At 39.9% G+C, this 22436-nt stretch overlaps 1 protein-coding gene across 1 annotated transcript in view; it reads right to left on the bottom strand.

Annotated features, from left to right (window-relative positions):
* Positions 1-314: 314 nt before the first annotated feature.
* Positions 315-22436, bottom strand: part of LOC118938938 — a 90557-nt gene continuing 68435 nt past the window's right edge. Inside the window, exon 5 of the mRNA XM_036945601.1 lies at positions 315-786. Within this exon, the coding sequence (XP_036801496.1) occupies positions 315-786 (472 nt within the window). The remainder of the gene's footprint in view (positions 787-22436) is intronic.

The raw sequence follows: 22436 nt of genomic DNA, 5'->3' as shown, positions 1-22436 counted from the left end.
AAAGACAGACAGAAAGACAGACAGACAGACAGACAGACAGACAGACAGACTGAGAGACAGACAGATAGACAGACAGAGAGACAGAGGAAATGAGTAGAATAAGAGCCCATCAAAATTAAAAGAGATGGGTGGTTACGGTTTGGGTTAGGCTGTACATACATTGTTTTTGAGTCAAACTCCTTCATTTAAAGCAATGGCAGCCTTCGTTCAGTGTATGGACACTACATAATACTGTCCTCTCCTCCTCCACAATGACCGAGTATGTCTCTTTGTATCATGCAAATATGCCAAATTCCCCCCGTTCTATCCCACTATCAGCAGGAGATCTGTGGAGGGGGCAGGAACTCTGTGGAGGAGGCAGGAACTCTGTGGAGGGGGAAGGAACTCTGTGGAGGAGGTCGGGGCTCTGTGGAGGAGGTCGGGGCTCTGTGGAGGAGGTAGGGGCTCTGTGGAGGAGGCAGGAACTCTGTGGAGGAGGCAGGAACTCTGTGGAAGGGGCAGGAACTCTGTGGAGGAGGAAGGGGCTCTGTGGAGGAGGAAGGGGCTCTTTGGAGGAGGAAGGGGCTCTGTGGAGGAGGTAGGGGCTCTGTGGAGGAGGTAGGGGCTCTGTGGAAGGGGCAGGAACTCTGTGGAGGAGGCAGGAACTCTGTGGAGGGGGCAGGAACTCTGTGGAGGAGGCAGGGGCTCTGTGGAGGAGGAAGGAACTCTGTGGAGGAGGAAGGGGCTCTGTGGAGGAGGAAGGGGCTCTGTGGAGGGGGCAGGAACTCTGTGGAGGAGGAAGGGGCTCTGTGGAAGAGTAAGCGGGAACTATGTGTTTCATTATACACAATTAAATACAAACTGAAAATGGTCTACAAGACGAAATGTTTGTTTTTGTTGCCTATATATTAATTTAATAGCATACATTAATTGTCAAAATGTATGTTTTGAGTGTGGACCCACTACATATTAATGGGGTATAGTTCAGTACGATTCAACATTTTACAACTGTCACCTGCTCCTGCCGATGCTGGATATCCATCACAAAATATCTGGCTTGAACCTCTATTTGTTATCACCGCCAGTCAGCAATACAGGTGATGAGATATCTATCTCCTCTCACAATCCGGGACGAATTGTATCATAATCTATGAGTCTTACACTTCCCTCCTTCTCTCTAACATTACAGGAGAAATACACTCTTTGAAGAGCGTGGCCTTCGGAAGCCAATGAACGTCACTGGTGGGTGTAGCCGGTGCATGGATGTCAGGCTCAGAAGAGCAGAGAGATGAGTGGACAAAGCACTTTACTTAGGCAATCATAAAACAGAACAAAACCGGGTCGCAAAACAAATGACCAAGGAACAAGTGAGGCAGCACAAAGCACAAAACACAAGAACAAAATACCGGCTGCCACAAAACAAGGGCATAAAACAAAACCCGGAGCAAACCAACCGGAAGCATGTCAAACAAAACCCCACACAGACATGGAGGGAACAGAGGGCTAAATACACATAGTAATGATGATGAGACGTAAACCAGGTATGTAGGAAAAACAAGACAAAACAAATGGAAAATGAAAAGTGGATCGACGATGGCTAGAAGACCAGCGACGTCGACCGCCGAACGCCGCCCCGAACACCGCCCCGAACAAGGTGAGGAACCGACTCCGGCGGAAGTCGTGACAATGAAGTCCCTCAGCACACTGAAAGAACATAATTTAAGGATTTATGGAATGTATGTCCACCCAATATTGCCCAAATTTTTACCCTGGCACTAGCATTTGAGGTTTATGGGGATAGGTGGGGAATATTCCATCTCTGATTTGTTTTCAGCGTAAAGGTGGTGGAGTGGAGCTAACCTTGTGTCACATCCTGACCTTAGTATTCTTTGTTTTCCTTGTTATTTTTGTTAGGTCAGGGTGTGACATGGGTGATGTATGTGTTTTTTGTCTTGTCTAGGGTTTTTTTGTATGTTTATGGGGCTGTATCCCTTCTAGGTATATTTTATGTCTATGGTTGCCTTGATTGGTTCTCAATTAGAGGCAGCTGTCTATCGTTGTCTCTGATTGGGAACCATATTTAGGCAGCCATATTCTGTGGGTACTTTGTGGGTGATTGTTTCCGTGTCTGTGTTTGTTTCGCCACACGGTACTGTTTCGGTTTTTCACGATTCGTTAATTTTTTTTTGTACTGTTTCGGTTTATTCATTAAAACTATGGACACTTACCACGCTGCATTTTGGTCCCTGCTACACTTCCTCTTCAGACGAAGAAGAGGAAATCAGCCGTGACATCTTATTTAAAACTCAAACCATTAAAGTCATATACTGGCGTTCGGGCTGGTGAGTTCAGTTTTAATTCTGGCTAATAACAGAGTATTATTTCTAAAAGGAAACTAATGTGTCGACTGCGTTTGAGACTCCCTGAATATGTATTTATCTCTGAGCTGTTTCAATTTCTCCAGGAATTTTGTTAATTTACATGCAGTTCTAATCCTATTCTATGTGTTTTTAATGAAGCCACAGAGATGAACTGAGATGTTCTCCTCCCTAAGCATGAAGCCAAGGAGATGAACTGAGATGTTCTCCCCCATAAGCATGAAGCCAAGGAGATGAACTGAGATGTTCTCCTCCCTAAGCATGAAGCCAAGGAGATGAACTGAGATGTTCTCCTCCCTAAGCATGAAGCCAAGGAGATGAACTGAGATGTTCTCCTCCCTAAGCAGTGATTTGAATTTCTCTGTCATCTTACCATTAGGATCGAGCCCATGGTGTAACGCTTCATAGATCAGTGGAAACATGGATTGCAAAATACATCAGAATGTATTGGTTAATTGGGTCATGGAAAACGGACTCTATTGGTTAATTGGGTCATGGAAAACAGACTCTATTGGTTAATTGGGTCATGGAGAACATTATTGGTTAATTGGGTCATGGAGAACAGACTATATTGGTTAATTGGGTCTTGGAAAACAGACTCTATTGGTTAATTGGGTCATGGAAAACAGACTCTATTGGTTTATTGGGTGATGAAAAATAGACTCTATTGGTTAATTGGATGATGGAAAACAGACTCTATTGGTTTATTGGGTCATGGAAAACAGACTCTATTGGTTAATTGGATGATGGAAAACAGACTTTATTGGGTCATGGAAAACAGACTCTATTGGTTAATTGGGTCATGGAAAACAGACTATATTGGTTAATTGGATGATGGAAAACAGACTCTATTGGTTAATTGGGTCATGGAAAACAGACTCTATTGGTTAATTGGATCATGGAAAACAGACTCTATTGGTTAATTGGGTCATGGAGAACAGACTCTATTGGTTAATTGGATGATGGAAAACAGACTCTATTGGTTAATTGGGTCATGGAAAACAGACTCTATTGGTTAATTGGGTCATGGAGAACAGACTCTATTGGTTAATTGGGTCATGGAGAACAGACTCTATTGGTTAATTGGGTCATGGAGAACAGACTCTATTGGTTAATTGGGTCATGGAGAACAGACTCTATTGGTTAATTGGGTCATGGAGAACAGACTCTATTGGTTAATTGGGTCATGGAGAACAGACTATATTGGTTAATTGGGTCATGGAGAACAGACTCTATTGGTTAATTGGGTCATGGAGAACAGACTCTATTGGTTAATTGGGTCATGAAAAACAGAGTCTATTGGTTAAAATGTAAAGTACATGGTTAAAGGTGTTAAATTGTCCAACATTGCGTCTTAAAAAACGTACCTAACGGGATATAATGAAGACACTCAAATACATCTTTCTCCAACCCCAGCTAGGGCATGAAATTATTACGTGCCCCCATTTACATGTGCAGTGTAAAGAAATCCTATGTAGACGGAACACATTACTGTATTCAAGCTCACTTCAAACAACCCTGAGCTAAAACAACAGCCAAACCATGTTCTACATCTCCAAGGGTTTTAACATCTTTACAGGACACCCATGAGCAGTATGGAGGGACAAATTAAACATTAACTAGGTGTGAGTGGTGTGTGTGTTTGGAAAATAACCACCGGGGGACTAGTTTAGATTGTGGGGGAGGAGGTTTCTCGGCGAGTACAAAGCTGAACGGTGGCGATTACCTAAGTCGTTTGTCCAATAATTAACAATTACTTTTTATCCCATCCTCTCCACCCCCCCACCCCCCCCCCTCCTCCCCCTTCTTCCTAGGACCCCTCCCTCCCCTTGCTTCATTGTCACATCTGGGACTGTTGCCATGGTGACCCCGTGGGTGAAGCCTTACCTCATGCTTCTCAAAGTGCTCGGCACTCACTCAGATTTGTGTGTTCAATGTCATCAAAGTTGTACTCTAGGTTCACGCAGCTCTGCTGTGAAAAGGAGAGGGAGATAAAGAAAGAGAGAGAGCCAGAGAGATAGAGAGCAGGATGTATTTTATTGTTTGTTCATCTGTTTGGTGTCTGATGTATTGAGTTGATTGTAGGGTTATTACCATGACTTTCTGTCTCAATCCACTTCAATATCATCACAGCACACACAGCTTTTAGGAAAAGAGAACAAACATTTTATCTCCTTTCATGCAAATTTCACTTTAGCTCCAAAGCCCAGGCTTTGTTTTGAATGAATCATCAAATACTGACATTGGAAAGTTATAACACTGGACTTTCTCACCGCCCTCCTCCCCTCCCCTCTGGGCGAGCCGTTGTCATGGCGACGCCCCTACCTTGGGGTTAGGGGATGGACTGAGCCGGAGAGAGAGAGAGGAGCCTGGGGTTAGGGGATGGACTGAGCCAGAGAGAGAGAGAGAGAGGAGCCTGGGGTTAGGGGATGGACTGAGCCAGAGAGAGAGAGGAGCCTGGGGTTAGGGGATGGACTGAGCCAGAGAGAAAGAGAGGAGCCTGGGGTTAGGGGATGGACTGAGCCAGAGAGAGAGAGAGGTACCTGGGGTTAGGGGATGGACTGAGCCAGAGAGAGAGAGAGGAGCCTGGGGTTAGGGGATGGACTGAGCCGGAGAGAGAGAGAGAGGAGCCTGGGGTTAGGGGATAGACTGAGCCAGAGAGAGAGAGAGGGGAGCCTGGGGTTAGGGGATGGACTGAGCCGGAGAGAGAGAGAGAGAGAGTTAATTTTTATTGTTTATTTCACTTTATATATTCACTTTATATCTTATCTACCTCACCTGCTTTGGCAATGTTAACACATGTTTCCCATGCCAATAAAGCCCTTGAATTGAATTGAATTGAATTGAGAGGAGCCTGGGGATAGGGGATGGACTGAGCCAGAGAGAGCGAGAGAGAGAGAGAGAGAGAGAGAGAGGAGCCTGGGATTAGGGGATGGACTGAGCCAGAGAGAGCGAGAGAGAGAGAGAGAGAGAGAGAGAGGAGCCTGGGGTAAGGGGATGGACTGAGCCAGAGAGATAGAGAGGAGCCTGGGGTTAGGGGATGGACTGAGCCAGAGAGAGAGAGATGAGCCTGGGGTTAGGGGATGGACTGAGCCTGAGAGAGAGAGAGGAGCCTGGGGTTGGTGGGTGGACTGAGCCAGAGAGAGAGAGAGCGAGAGAGGAGCCTGGGGTTAGGGGATGGACTGAGCCAGAGAGAAAGAGAGGAGCCTGGGGTTAGGGAATGGACTGAGCCGGAGAGAGAGAGAGGAGCCTGGGGTTAGGGGATGGACTGAGCCAGAGAGAGAGAGAGGAGCCTGGGGGTAGGGGATGGACTGAGCCAGAGAGAGAGAGGAGCCTGGGGTTAGGGGATGGACTGAGCCAGAGAGAGAGAGAGAGAGAGAGAGAGAGATAGAGAGAGAGAGAGAGAGAGAGAGGAGCCTGGGGTTAGGGGATGGACTGAGCCAGAGAGAGAGAGAGGAGCCTGGGGGTAGGGGATGGACTGAGCCAGAGAGAGAGAGAGGAGCCTGGGGTTAGGGGATGGACTGAGCCAGAGAGAGAGAGAGAGAGAGAGAGAGGGGAGCCTGGGGTTAGGGGATGGACTGAGCCGGAGAGAGAGAGAGGAGCCTGGGGTTAGGGGATGGACTGAGCCGGAGAGAGAGAGGAGCCTGAGGTTAGGGGATGGACTGAGCCTGAGAGAGAGAGAGGAGCCTGGGGTTAGGGGATGGACTGAGCCGGAGAGATGAGCCTGTGGTTGGTGGGTGGACTGAGCCAGAGAGAGAGAGAGGAGCCTGGGGTTAGGGGATGGACTGAGCCTGAGAGAGAGAGAGAGAGAGAGGAGCCTGGATGGTTTTGACATACTAAGGATTAGCGAGGAAGGAACCTTTGTCCTCCCGCCCCCGGGCCAAATAACCACTCAGCACAGCCTAATCTCCCTCATTCCTTCCATCCCTCAAGTTTATGGGTGTGTGCGTCTGTATTACCAGGTGTCCCATGTGTGTGTGTGTGTATGTGTGTGTGTGTATATGTGTGTGTGTGTGTGTGTGTGTGTGTGTGTGTGTGTGTGTGCGCGCGTGTGTGTGTGTTTGTTTCCAGACCCCACAAAGTCTAATAATCTACTCATTCTTAAAACCTTTTGTGACTAGGGGGCTGTATTTTCATTTTTGGAAAAAATAACGTTCCCGTAATAAACTGGATATTTTGTCAGGACAAGATGCTAGAATATGCATATAATTGACAGCTTTGGATAGAAAACACTCTAAAGCACCCTGAACTGATATTGCAGGCGAAAGCCGGAGAAAAATCCAATCCGGAAGTGCCTCATGTTTTGAAAGTGCTGCGTTCCAATGCGTCCCTATTGAGCAGTGAATGGGCTATCAACCAGATTACTCTTTCTCTGTTTTCCCCAAGGTGTCTACAGCATTGTGACGTAGTTTTACGCATTTATGTTGAGGAATACCCGTGTGGCTACATTGCGCAGCTGGTCACCTGATGCTCCCAGGGTGACTCTCGCGTAAAGTACAGAGGTAGCCATTATTCCAATCGGTCCTACTGAAAAAACTATTTTCCCGGTGGAGATATTATCGAATAGATGTTTGAAAAACACCTTAAGGATTGATTATAAACAACGTTTGCCATGTTTCTGTCGCTATTATAGAGCTCATTTTGAATATTTTTCGGCGTTTTCATGACTGCAAATTCCGGGCGATTTCTCAGCCAAACGTGAAGAACAAACGGAGCTATTTCGGAACATTGGCTATCTAACTGGGAGTCTCGTGAGTGAAAACATCTGAAGCTCATCAAAGGTAAACAATTTAATTTGATTGTTTTTCTGATTTCCGTGACCAAGTTACCTGCTGCTAGCTGGACAAAATGTTATGTTTATATTTTCAAGGAATATTTATGTCCGTTGCGTTATGCTAATTAGTGTCAGTCGATGATTACGCTCCCTCATGCGGGATGGGGAGTCACTAGAGGTTTTAATAGCTGGATCATACAGCCCTTGATGTTTAAAAACAAACTTGAACAATATTCTACCCTTCCAGTTAAAACAAAACAAGGCAGGTAGTCTAGTGGTTAGAGGACACAGGTAGCCTAGTGGTTAGAGGAGGCAGGTAGTCTGGTGGTTAGAGGACACAGGTAGTCTAGTGGTTAGAGGAGGCAGGTAGCCTAGTGGTTAGAGTAGGCAGGTAGTCTAGTGGTTAGAGGAGGCAGGTAGTCTAGTGGTTAGAGGAGGCAGGTAGTCTAGTGGTTAGAGGAGGCAGGTAGTCTAGTGGTTAGAGGAGGTAGGTAGCCTAGTGGTTAGAGGAGGCAGGTAGTCTGGTGGTTAGAGGAGGCCGGTAGTCTAGTGGTTAGAGGAGGCAGGTAGCCTAGTGGTTAGAGGAGACAGGTAGTCTAGTGGTTAGAGGAGGCAGGTAGTCTAGTGGTTAGAGGAGGCAGGTAGCCTAGTGGTTAGAGGAGGCAGGAGCCTAGTGGTTAGAGGAGGCAGGTATTCTAGTGGTTAGATGAGGCAGGTATTCTAGTGGTTAGAGTAGGCAGGTAGTCTAGTGGTTAGAGGAGGCAGGTAGTCTAGTGGTTAGAGTGTTGGTCCAATATTTGGAAGGTTGCTGGATTAAATCCTCGAGCTGACAAGATAAAAATCGGTCATTTTGCCCCTGAACAAGGCAGTTAACCCACTGTTCCCCGGAAGGTCGTCATTTGTAAATAAGAATTTGTTCTTTATCTTAACTTGTTTTAAAAAAGTATGTTCTTCAATAAACTTCTGGCAAATAAAATGCCCGAGGATAGCCAATTGGCTTGAAGCTCAGTTTGTTATTTTAACCATTGCAGCTTTAGAACATGTATATTATCTTAAAGCTCCTTAAAAATTGTGAAACTAATACACATATACAGGGAGGGAAGGGATTTTATCCATTAAGATAATGTTTACTGAAGGAGGGAAGGGATTTTATCCATTTAGATAATGTTTACTAAAGGAGGGAAGGGATTTTATCCATTTAGATAATGTTTACTAAAGAAGGAAGGGATTTTATCCATTTAGATAATGTTTACTTAAAGAAGGAAGGGATTTTATCGATTTAGATAATGTTTACTAAAGAAGGAAGGGATTTTATCCATTAAGATAATGTTTACTAAAGGAAGGAAGGGATTTTATCCATTTAGATAATGTTTACTAAAGAAGGAAGGGATTTTATCCATTTAGATAATGTTTACTAAAGGAAGGAAGGGATTTTATCCATTAAGATAATGTTTACTAAAGGAGGGAAGGGATTTTATCCATTTAGATAATGTTTACTTAAAGAAGGAAGGGATTTTATCCATTTAGATAATGTTTACTAAAGGAGGGAAGGGATTTTATCCATTAAGATAATGTTTACTAAAGGAAGGAAGGGATTTTATCCATTTAGATAATGTTTACTAAAGAAGGAAGGGATTTTATCCATTAAGATAATGTTTACTTAAAGAAGGAAGGGATTTTATCCATTTAGATAATGTTTACTAAAGGAAGGAAGGGATTTTATCCATTAAGATAATGTTTACTTAAAGAAGGAAGGGATTTTATCCATTTAGATAATGTTTACTAAAGAAGGAAGGGATTTTATCCATTAAGATAATGTTTACTAAAGGAAGGAAGGGATTTTATCCATTTAGATAATGTTTAATTAAAGAAGGAAGGGATTTTATCCATTTAGATAATGTTTACTTAAAGAAGGAAGGGATTTTATCCATTAAGATAATGTTTACTAAAGGAAGGAAGGGATTTTATCCATTTAGATAATGTTTACTTAAAGATTGAAGGGATTTTATCCATTTAGATAATGTTTACTTAAAGAAGGAAGGGATTTTATCCATTAAGATAATGTTTACTAAAGGAGGGAAGGGATTTTATCCATTTAGATAATGTTTACTAAAGAAGGAAGGGATTTCATCCATTAAGATAATGTTTACTAAAGGAGGGAAGGGATTTTATCCATTTAGATAATGCTTACTAAGGATGGAAGGGATTTTATCCATTAAGATAATGTTTACTAAAGAAGGAAGGGATTTCATCCATTTAGATAATGTTCACTAAAGAAGGAAGGGATTTTATCCATTAAGATAATGTTTACTTAAAGAAGGAAGGGATTTTATCCATTAAAATAATGTTTACTAAAGGAGGGAAGGGATTTTATCCATTTAGATAATGTTCACTAAAGAAGGAAGGGATTTTATCCATTAAGATAATGTTTACTTAAAGAAGGAAGGGATTTTATCCATTAAGATAATGTTTACTAAAGGAGGGAAGGGATTTTATCCATTTAGATAATGTTCACTAAAGATTGAAGGGATTTTATCCATTAAGATAATGTTTACTTAAAGAAGGAAGGGATTTTATCCATTAAGATAATGTTTACTAAAGGAGGGAAGGGATTTTATCCATTAAGATAATGTTTACTAAAGGAAGGAAGGGATTTTATCCATTTAGATAATGTTTACTAAAGAAGGAAGGGATTTTATCCATTAAGATAATGTTTACTTAAAGAAGGAAGGGATTTTATCCATTAAGATAATGTTTACTTAAAGAAGGAAGGGATTTTATCCATTAAGATAATGTTTACTTAAAGAAGGAAGGGATTTTATCCATTAAGATAATGTTTACTAAAGGAAGGAAGGGATTTTATCCATTTAGATAATGTTTTCTAAAGGAAGGAAGGGATTTTATCCATTTAGATAATGTTTACATAAAGGAAGGAAGGGATTTTATCCATTAAGATAATGTTTACTAAAGGAAGGAAGGGATTTTATCCATTTAGATAATGTTTACTTAAAGAAGGAAGGGATTTTATCCATTTAGATAATGTTTACTTAAAGAAGGAAGGGATTTTATCCATTTAGATAATGTTTACTAAAGGAAGGAAGGGATTTTATCTATTTCGATAATGTTTACTAAAGGAAGGAAGGGATTTTATCCATTTAGATAATGTTTACTAAAGGAAGGAAGGGATTTTATCCATTTAGATAATGTTTACTAATGGAAGGAAGGGATTTTATCCATTTAGATAATGTTTACTAAAGGAAGGAAGGGATTTTATCCATTTAGATAATGTTTACTAAAGAAGGAAGGGATTTTATCCATTAAGATAATGTTTACTAAAGGAGGGAAGGGATTTTATCCATTTAGATAATGCTTACTAAGGATGGAAGGGATTTTATCCATTAAGATAATGTTTACTAAAGGAGGGAAGGGATTTTATCCATTTAGATAATGTTCACTAAAGAAGGAAGGGATTTTATCCATTAAGATAATGTTTACTTAAAGAAGGAAGGGATTTTATCCATTAAGATAATGTTTACTAAAGGAGGGAAGGGATTTTATCCATTTAGATAATGTTCACTAAAGAAGGAAGGGATTTTATCCATTAAGATAATGTTTACTTAAAGAAGGAAGGGATTTTATCCATTAAGATAATGTTTACTAAAGGAGGGAAGGGATTTTATCCATTAAGATAATGTTTACTAAAGGAAGGAAGGGATTTTATCCATTTAGATAATGTTTACTAAAGAAGGAAGGGATTTTATCCATTAAGATAATGTTTACTTAAAGAAGGAAGGGATTTTATCCATTAAGATAATGTTTACTTAAAGAAGGAAGGGATTTTATCCATTAAGATAATGTTTACTAAAGGAAGGAAGGGATTTTATCCATTTAGATAATGTTTACTAAAGGAAGGAAGGGATTTTATCCATTTAGATAATGTTTACATAAAGGAAGGAAGGGATTTTATCCATTAAGATAATGTTTACTAAAGGAAGGAAGGGATTTTATCCATTTAGATAATGTTTACTAAAGGAAGGAAGGGATTTTATCCATTTAGATAATGTTTACTAAAGGAAGGAAGGGATTTTATCCATTTAGATAATGTTTACTAAAGGAAGGAAGGGATTTTATCCATTTCGATAATGTTTACTAAAGGAAGGAAGGGATTTTATCCATTTAGATAATGTTTACTAAAGGAAGGAAGGGATTTTATCCATTTCGATAATGTTTACTAAAGGAAGGAAGGGATTTTATCCATTTTGATAATGTTTACTTAAAGAAGGAAGGGATTTTATCCATTTAGATAATGTTTACTAAAGGAAGGAAGGGATTTTATCCATTTCGATAATGTTTACTAAAGGAAGGAAGGGATTTTATCCATTTAGATAATGTTTACTTAAAGAAGGAAGGGATTTTATCCATTAAGATAATGTTTACTAAAGGAAGGAAGGGATTTTATCCATTTAGATAATGAATACTAAAGGAAGGAAGGGATTTTATCCATTTAGATAATGTTTACTAAAGGAAGGAAGGGATTTTATCCATTTAGATAATGTTTACTAAAGGAAGGAAGGGATTTTATCCATTTAGATAATGTTTACTTAAAGAAGGAAGGGATTTTATCCATTTAGATAATGTTTACTAAAGGAAGGAAGGGATTTTATCCATTTAGATAATGTTTACTAAAGGAGGGAAGGGATTTTATCCATTTCGATAATGTTTACTAAAGGAAGGAAGGGATTTTATCCATTTAGATAATGTTTACTTAAAGAAGGAAGGGATTTTATCCATTAAGATAATGTTTACTAAAGGAGGGAAGGGATTTTATCCATTAAGATAATGTTTACTAAAGGAGGGAAGGGATTTTATCCATTTAGATAATGTTTACTAAAGAAGGAAGGGATTTTATCCATTAAGATAATGTGTACTTAAAGAAGGAAGGGATTTTATCCATTAAGATAATGTTTACTAAAGGAGGGAAGGGATTTTATCCATTTAGATAATGTTTACTAAAGGAAGGAAGGGATTTTATCCATTTAGATAATGTTTACTAAAGGAAGGAAGGGATTTTATCCATTTAGATAATGTTCACTAAAGATTGAAGGGATTTTATCCATTAAGATAATGTTTACTTAAAGAAGGAAGGGATTTTATCCATTAAGATAATGTGTACTAAAGGAGGGAAGGGATTTTATCCATTAAGATAATGTTTACTAAAGGAAGGAAGGGATTTTATCCATTTAGATAATGTTTACTAAAGAAGGAAGGGATTTTATCCATTAAGATAATGTTTACTTAAAGAAGGAAGGGATTTTATCCATTAAGATAATGTTTACTTAAAGAAGGAAGGGATTTTATCCATTAAGACAATGTTTACTTAAAGAAGGAAGGGATTTTATCCATTAAGATAATGTTTACTAAAGGAAGGAAGGGATTTTATCCATTTAGATAATGTTTACTAAAGGAAGGAAGGGATTTTATCCATTTAGATAATGTTTACTAAAGGAAGGAAGGGATTTTATCCATTTAGATAATGTTTACTAAAGGAAGGAAGGGATTTTATCCATTTAGATAATGTTTACTAAAGGAAGGAAGGGATTTTATCCATTTCGATAATGTTTACTAAAGGAAGGAAGGGATTTTATCCATTTTGATAATGTTTACTTAAAGAAGGAAGGGATTTTATCCATTAAGATAATGTTTACTAAAGGAGGGAAGGGATTTTATCCATTAAGATAATGTTTACTAAAGGAGGGAAGGGATTTTATCCATTTAGATAATGTTTACTAAAGGAAGGAAGGGATTTTATCCATTTCGATAATGTTTACTAAAGGAAGGAAGGGATTTTATCCATTTAGATAATGTTTACTTAAAGAAGGAAGGGATTTTATCCATTAAGATAATGTTTACTAAAGGAAGGAAGGGATTTTATCCATTTAGATAATGAATACTAAAGGAAGGAAGGGATTTTATCCATTTAGATAATGTTTACTAAAGGAAGGAAGGGATTTTATCCATTTAGATAATGTTTACTAAAGGAAGGAAGGGATTTTATCCATTTAGATAATGTTTACTTAAAGAAGGAAGGGATTTTATCCATTTAGATAATGTTTACTAAAGGAAGGAAGGGATTTTATCCATTTAGATAATGTTTACTAAAGGAGGGAAGGGATTTTATCCATTTCGATAATGTTTACTAAAGGAAGGAAGGGATTTTATCCATTTAGATAATGTTTACTTAAAGAAGGAAGGGATTTTATCCATTAAGATAATGTTTACTAAAGGAGGGAAGGGATTTTATCCATTAAGATAATGTTTACTAAAGGAGGGAAGGGATTTTATCCATTTAGATAATGTTTACTAAAGAAGGAAGGGATTTTATCCATTAAGATAATGTGTACTTAAAGAAGGAAGGGATTTTATCCATTAAGATAATGTTTACTAAAGGAGGGAAGGGATTTTATCCATTTAGATAATGTTTACTAAAGGAAGGAAGGGATTTTATCCATTTAGATAATGTTTACTAAAGGAAGGAAGGGATTTTATCCATTTAGATAATGTTCACTAAAGATTGAAGGGATTTTATCCATTAAGATAATGTTTACTTAAAGAAGGAAGGGATTTTATCCATTAAGATAATGTGTACTAAAGGAGGGAAGGGATTTTATCCATTAAGATAATGTTTACTAAAGGAAGGAAGGGATTTTATCCATTTAGATAATGTTTACTAAAGAAGGAAGGGATTTTATCCATTAAGATAATGTTTACTTAAAGAAGGAAGGGATTTTATCCATTAAGATAATGTTTACTTAAAGAAGGAAGGGATTTTATCCATTAAGATAATGTTTACTTAAAGAAGGAAGGGATTTTATCCATTAAGATAATGTTTACTAAAGGAAGGAAGGGATTTTATCCATTTAGATAATGTTTACTAAAGGAAGGAAGGGATTTTATCCATTTAGATAATGTTTACTAAAGGAAGGAAGGGATTTTATCCATTTAGATAATGTTTACTAAAGGAAGGAAGGGATTTTATCCATTTAGATAATGTTTACTAAAGGAAGGAAGGGATTTTATCCATTTCGATAATGTTTACTAAAGGAAGGAAGGGATTTTATCCATTTTGATAATGTTTACTTAAAGAAGGAAGGGATTTTATCCATTAAGATAATGTTTACTAAAGGAGGGAAGGGATTTTATCCATTAAGATAATGTTTACTAAAGGAGGGAAGGGATTTTATCCATTTAGATAATGTTTACTAAAGAAGGAAGGGATTTTATCCATTAAGATAATGTTTACTTAAAGAAGGAAGGGATTTTATCCATTAAGATAATGTTTACTAAAGGAGGGAAGGGATTTTATCCATTTAGATAATGTTTACTAAAGGAGGGAAGGGATTTTATCCATTAAGATAATGTTTACTAAAGGAGGGAAGGGATTTTATCCATTTAGATAATGTTCACTAAAGAAGGAAGGGATTTTATCCATTAAGATAATGTTTACTTAAAGAAGGAAGGGATTTTATCCATTAAGATAATGTTTACTAAAGGAGGGAAGGGATTTTATCCATTTAGATAATGTTCACTAAAGAAGGAAGGGATTTTATCCATTAAGATAATGTTTACTTAAAGAAGGAAGGGATTTTATCCATTTAGATAATGTTTACTAAAGGAGGGAAGGGATTTTATCCATTAAGATAATGTTTACTAAAGGAGGGAAGGGATTTTATCCATTTAGATAATGTTCACTAAAGAAGGACGGGATTTTATCCATTAAGATAATGTTTACTTAAAGAAGGAAGGGATTTTATCCATTAAGATAATGTTTACTAAAGGATGGAAGGGATTTTATCCATTAAGATAATGTTTACTAAAGGAGGGAAGGGATTTTATCCATTTAGATAATGTTCACTAAAGAAGGAAGGGATTTTATCCATTAAGATAATGTTTACTTAAAGAAGGAAGGGATTTTATCCATTAAGATAATGTTTACTAAAGGAGGGAAGGGATTTTATCCATTTAGATAATGTTCACTAAAGAAGGAAGGGATTTTATCCATTAAGATAATGTTTACTTAAAGAAGGAAGGGATTTTATCCATTAAGATAATGTTTACTAAAGGAGGGAAGGGATTTTATCCATTAAGATAATGTTTACTAAAGAAGGAAGGGATTTTATCCATTTAGATAATGTTTACTAAAGAAGGAAGGGATTTTATCCATTAAGATAATGTTTACTTAAAGAAGGAAGGGATTTTGTCCATTTAGATAATGTTTACTAAAGGAAGGAAGGGATTTTATCCATTTAGATAATGTTTACTAAAGGAAGGAAGGGATTTTATCCATTAAGATAATGTTTACTAAAGGAAGGAAGGGATTTTATCCATTTAGATAATGTTTACTAAAGGAAGGAAGGGATTTTATCCATTTAGATAATGTTTACTAAAGGAAGGAAGGGATTTTATCCATTTAGATAATGTTTACTAAAGGAAGGAAGGGATTTTATCCATTTCGATAATGTTTACTAAAGGAAGGAAGGGATTTTATCCATTTAGATAATGTTTACTAAAGGAAGGAAGGGGTTTTATCCATTTAGATAATGTTTACTTAAAGAAGGAAGGGATTTTATCCATTTAGATAATGTTTACTAAAGGAAGGAAGGGATTTTATCCATTTAGATAATGTTTACTAAAGGAATGAAGGGATTTTATCCATTTAGATAATGTTTACTAAAGAAGGAAGGGATTTTATCCATTTAGATAATGTTTACTAAAGGAAGGAAAGGATTTTATCCATTTAGATAATGTCTTAAAACGTTTATACTGGCAATGATTAGAACGTGAGCCCTGTGGTGGTAATATTCACAAGCACTGACTCAATTACATTCTCCACACAAAACAAAATGCAGTAGGCTTGAATTTGCAACTAATAAGGAAAACTTGATTGAAAGTTCAAGTCAGTGATTTTACAAACTGAGTTATCTGTCTCAGTTTCTCTGTCTCTGTCTCTAATTCAATGCGATTAACAAATGTTTTCTTTCATTTTGTCGTTCAAACAAATACAGGTAGACCACAAAAGCCACAACCCTGATTGGCAGAAGAGTGAAGACCCTGATTGGCAGATGAGTGAAGACCCTGATTGGCAGATGAGTGAAGACCCTGATTTGAAGCACCTGCTACTCGTTGGTTGTCCACCTATGTCCCTATAAATGCTGTTCTGAAAGAAAAAGTTTTGTAACGTTATAGGCTTTGGTTTTTTTCCATTTATGTTTTGAGGTTGGACTTTAGCACGTACAGCTCGTTAGCACGTAGGGAGCGCAGATTGGTGTCACCTTGTTAGTCAGTATGTGTTACACCTGTGGCGGCTTGTCAATCTCATTAGTGGGAAGGGATTTGACCTTTGCTGGCCCAGGGGCTATTTAAGAGTGGCTGGTCTAGTGCACGTTGGCAGCAGCTAATGGGGATCCTAATAAATACTAAATAGGTAGCCTATTATATCACATACAGTTCTTTAGTGTCTGCTACTGTGGTGAGTTAACTATTCTGCATCTCCATCGGCCTCCATGCCCCATGCCTATAAGTTCAAGCTCACTCTTCTCAGATCATCCCTCAGCACACCATGTTTAGCTTCCAGCTAAATGTGATTTGCCCATTCCACCTCCCCTCCTTCTCCCCATCTCCTCACCTCTCTCCCTTCCTGGTTTATATCCTCACCTCCCTCCCTTCCTAGTTTATCTCCTCACCTCCCTCCCTTCCTAGTTTATCTCCTCACCTCTCTCCCTTTTCTGGTTCTTCTCCTCTGGGGGCTCTGCCTAGATTGGCATAACACTGGCCTCTCTCTGCCTGGCACAGGCACTTATTGATCTCCCATCAGTGTAAAGTGAGAAAGCCAGACACATGTAGGCAGGCCAGGCAGCAATCCCTCCCTCTCCCCCGGGCAGCAATCCCTCCCTCTCCCCCAGGCAGCAATCCCTCCCTCTCCCCCAGGCAGCAATCCCTCCCTCTCAATGGTAAAACGAATGGTACATTTAATTTGTAACGACCCTGAAGTGGAAAAGGCCAACAGTAGAGGTGTTGTCTCGTGTTTAGAGACAACGGGTGAGGTGTTGTTTAAAGACAACGGGTGAGGTGTTGTGTTGTTTAGAGACAACGGGTGTTGTGTTGTTTAGAGACAATGGGTGTTGTGTTGTTTAAAGACAACGGGTGAGGTGTTGTGTTGTTTAGAGACAACGGGTGAGGTGTTTAGAGACAACGGGTGAGGTGTGGTTTAGAGACAACGGGTGTTGTGTTGTTTAGAGACAACGGGTGTTGTGTTGTTTAGAGACAACGGGTGTTGTGTTGTTTAAAGACAACGGGTGAGGTGTTGTGTTGTTTAAAGACAACGGGTGAGGTGTTTAGAGACAACGGGTGAGGTGTTGTTTAGAGACAACGGGTGAGGTGTGGTTTAGAGACAACGGGTGTTGTGTTGTTTAGAGATAACGGGTGAGGTGTTGTTTAGAGACAACGGGTGTTGTGTTGTTTAGAGACAACGGGTGTTGTGTTGTTTAGAGACAACGGGTGAGGTGTTGTTTAGAGACAACGGGTGAGGTGTTGTTTAGAGACAACGGGTGTTGTGTTGTTTAGAGACAACGGGTGAGGTGTTGTTTAGAGACAACGGGTGTTGTGTTGTTTAGAGACAACGGTTGAGGTGTTGTTTAGAGACAACGGGTGAGGTGTTGTGTTGTTTAGAGACAACGGGTGAGGTGTTGTTTAGAGACAACGGGTGCGGTGTTGTTTAGAGACAACGGTTGAGGTGTTGTTTAGAGACAACGGTTGAGGTGTTGTTTAGAGACAACGGTTGAGGTGTTGTTTAGAGACAACGGTTGAGGTGTTGTTTAGAGTCAACGGGTGAGGTGTTGTGTTGTTTAGAGACAACGGGTGAGGTGTTGTGTTGTTTAGAGACAACGGGTGAGGTGTTGTTTAGAGACAACGGGTGAGGTGTTGTTTAGAGACAACGGTTGAGGAGGTGTTGTGTTGTTTAGAGACAACCGGTGATTTTGATGACTCACTCGACACAACTGTACACACGTTGACGTGAATGCATGTGCACGTATGTACACATGAGCAACACACACACACACACACACACACACACACACACACACGAGCAGTTTAAGCCCTCTAGACATAATTATATAATTAATCAGTCAGACAACAAAGGAAATGGTGAGCGCTGTCAGTTTCCTGTTAACAGCTCTGTCTGTTTGACAGCTTTTTAACTTACATGTAGAACCACTCTGAACAGGATGATGTGTAAAATCTCTGGCTAGCGTAGCGAACCATCTGTGGAGGAGAAAACGATACAAGCGTAACGTATGGATGGGAATGCCGCGTTGCCTGGCCAGGGTTATTGAGCATTATTGAGCCCCATTGCAACAATTATGGACATTATCTTCCGATGGCAATGACAAAGAGAACACTCATCTCTATAGTCCAGGCCAGGGCATCTCTATAGTCCAGGCCAGGGCATCTCTATAGTCCAGGGCATCTCTATAGTCCAGGGCATCTCTATAGTCCAGGCCAGGGCATCTCTATAGTCCAGGGCATCTCTATAGTCCAGGGCATCTCTATAGTCCAGGCCAGGGCATCTCTATAGTCCAGGGCATCTCTATAGTCCAGGCCAGGGCATCTCTATAGTCCACGGCATCTCTATAGTCCAGGCCAGGGCATCTCTACAGTCCATGGCATCTCTATAGTACAGGGCCTCTCTATAGTCCAGGCCAGGGCATCTCTATAGTCCAGGCCAGGGCATCTCTACAGTCCAGGGCATCTCTATAGTCCAGGCCGGGGCATTTCTATTGTCCAGGCCAGGGCATCTCTACAGTCCAGGGCATCTCTATAGTCCAGGGCATCTCTACAGTCCATGGCATCTCTATAGTCCAGGGCATCTCTATAGTCCAGGTCAGGGCATCTCTACAGTCCAGGACAGGGCATCTCTACAGTCCAGGCCAGGTAATCTCTACTGTCCAGGGCATCTCTATAGTCCAGGGCATCTCTACAGTCCAGGGCAGGATATCTGGGTTGTGTTCATTAGGATAAAAAAAACTTTTCAAACTGGGACGTAGGCCTAGTATCCAATAAGAACAAAGATGTGTATTGTACAGTACCAGTCATAACTTTGGACACACCAAGTCATTAAAGGGTTTTTACTATTATCTACATTGTAGAATAATAGTGACTAATAGCTGTTCTTGCTATAATCTGGCCTTGATCTTTACCAAATAGGGATATCTTCTGTACCTTGCCTTGTTACAACACACCTGATTGGCTCAAAAGCATTAAGAAGAAAATAAATTCCACAAAATAACTTTTAACAAGTTACAGCTGTTAATTGAAATATATTCCAGGTGACTACCTCTTGAAGCTGGTTGAGAGAAGGCCAAGTGTGTCCAAAGCTGTTATCAAGGCAAAAGGTGTCTACTTTGAAGAAACTCACATATAATATATTTTGATTTGTTTAACACTTTTTTTTGGTTACTACATGATTCCATATGTGTTATTTCATAGTTGTGATGTCTTTACTATTATTCTACAATGTAGAAAATAGTAAAAAATAAAGAAAAACCCTTGAGTGATTAAGTGTTCCAAACTTTTATCTGGGACTGTAAGTTGCAAAACATTTTTTCCACATTTTACCCTGTTGAAGACAACCCTGTTTTATCCTCAATAAACCTGGATTTGAACACCATAGGATGCTGCCTGGTGACCTTGTTATTCTTCTTAATTTAACTGTTTTGTAACCACAGTAGATTAGCCAGTGTCAAACATGGTTAGTGTTTCCTGTAGCCTTGCCTGGCTCTGATCACCATCTATTTGTTTCTCTTGTACATTTTCCACTTGAGGAGACCAGGTCAATACAGGGCTGTTAGTGGGGCTCTCTGCTGGAGATACAGGGCTGTTAGTGGGGCTTTCTGCAGGAGATATAGGGCTGTTAGTGGGGCTCTCTGCTGGAGATACAGGGCTGTTAGTGGGGCTTTCTGCAGGAGATACAGGGCTGTAAGTGGGGCTCTCTGCTGGAGATACAGGGCTGTAAGCGGGGCTCTCTGCAGGAGATACAGGGCTGTAAGTGGGGCTCTCTGCTGGAGATACAGGGCTGTAAGTGGGGCTATCTGCTGGAGATACAGGGCTGTTAGTGGAGCTTTCTGCAGGAGATTCAGGGCAGTTAGTGGGGCTCTCTGCTGGAGATACAGGGCTGTTAGTGGAGCTTTCTGCAGGAGATACAGAGCTGTTAGTGGGGCTCTCTGCAGGAGATACAGGGCTGTAAGTGGGGCTCTCTGCAGGAGATACAGGGCTGTAAGTGGGGCTCTCTGCAGGAGATACAGGGCTGTAAGTGGGGCTCTCTGCAGGAGATACAGGGCTGTAAGTGGGGCTCTCTGCAGGAGATATAGGGCTGTTAGTGGGGCTCTCTGCAGGAGATACAGGGCTGTAAGTGGGGCTCTCTGCTGGAGATACAGGGCTGTTAGTGGGGCTTTCTGCAGGAGATACAGGGCTGTAAGATGCAAAACCTAAAACCAGGTCTGGAGTATGCAGACCAGGGAGGGTCTATTTAACACTCAAGGTTAATAACAGGAGCTTTCTGTTAATCTTGGTTTTCTATCTGTGCAATACATCATGTTGACCCAAGAAATGAAACAAACGTTTCTGGTATGTTACATTGGTGAAACTAGTATCTTGTGATTTCATCAGGATTTCATCAGGATTTCATCAGGATTTTGTAATGTTCCACATTGACCTTTTATCTAGAAATACCCAAAACACGTTTTCTCTCATTTGTAAAGTTTAGTCCTAGTCTCTAATTCATGTTTCGTAGTGCTATTTCTTGCTAATCAGATTCTTGCTAATGTGGTTATGTTATTGTAAAGAATAATGTTTGTTAATTAACTCTATGGCAGTTACTCTCTCACCTTTTTTCTATTTTCTCCTCAGGGTGTTAATTCTGTTTGTTGTTTGGAACAACCTCAAACCAATTGCAACACGTTATAATTAATGGCCAAATGTAATGTTTCTAAATGAAAGCAGCGCAGGTCTGACACATTACAGTTGTAACGGGTGGATATTATACAAACAAAACTATTTGAATAAGATACAGACAGATAAATCAATATAATATGGCCAAAAGTATGTGGACGGCTCTTCAAATTAGTCGATTCGGCAAATTTCAGCCTCACCCATTGCTGACAGGTGTATCAAATCGAGCACACAACCATGCAATCTCCATAGACAAACATTGACAGTAAAATGGCCTTACTGAAGGATGCCACCTTTCCAACAAGTCAGTTTGTAAAAAAATAAAGAATTGCCCTGCTAGAGCTGCCCTGGTCAACTGTAATTGCTGTTATTGTGAAGTGAAAATGACTAGGAGCAACAACGGCTCAGCCGTGAAGTGGTAGGCCACACAAGCTCACAGAATGAGACTGGCGAGTTTTGAAGCGCGTAGAAATTTTTAAAAAATCGTCTTTCCTCGGTTGCAACACTCACCTCCGAGTTCCAAACTGCCTCTGGAAGCAACGTCAGCACAATAACTTTTCGTCGGGAGTTTCATGGATTGGGTTTCCATGGCCGAGCAACCGCATATAAGTCTAACACGGAACCCAAACCGGCTGCGCGCGTGCGCCATCGTGCGCAAATGTATTTTGTCCCCCTACACCAAACGCGATCACGACACGCAGGTTAAAATTTATAAAACAAATTATGAACCAACGTCATTAATTTGGGGACAGGTCGAAAAGCATTAAACATGTATGGCAATTTAGCTAGTAGCTTGCACTTGCTAGTTAATGTGTCCTATTTAGCTAGCTTGCTGTTGCTAGCTAATCTGTCCTGGGATATAAACATTGAGTTGTTATTTTACCTGAAATGCACCAGGTCCTCGACTCCGACATTTAATCCACACATAGAACTGCCAACCGAATCGTTTCTAGTCATCTCTACTCCTTCCAGGCTTTTTCATCTTTGAACCTATATAGTGATTTGCATCTACGCTTTCATAGTATTACCACGACAACCGGCAAAACATTTCATCTTTCAATCCCCCACGTGGGTATAACCAATGAGGAGATGGCACGTGGGTACCTGCTTCTATAAACCAATGAGGAGATGGGAGAGGCAGGACTTGCAGCGTCATCTGCGTCAGAAATATAAATGACTTCCATTTTAGCCCTTAGCAACACAGACACTCATGGGCGCAGTAATTGAATAACATGGATTTCAAAATGTATTTTGCGACGCGAGCGGTCTGGTCATGCCAACGCCAAGCATCAGCTAGACTG

The sequence above is a fragment of the Oncorhynchus mykiss genome, chromosome 15 (assembly GCF_013265735.2).
Source record: "Oncorhynchus mykiss isolate Arlee chromosome 15, USDA_OmykA_1.1, whole genome shotgun sequence".
Taxonomy (NCBI): Eukaryota; Metazoa; Chordata; class Actinopteri; order Salmoniformes; family Salmonidae; genus Oncorhynchus; species Oncorhynchus mykiss.
Note: the sequence above shows the minus strand (reverse complement) of the source record. Positions and strands in the feature narration are given on the sequence as shown.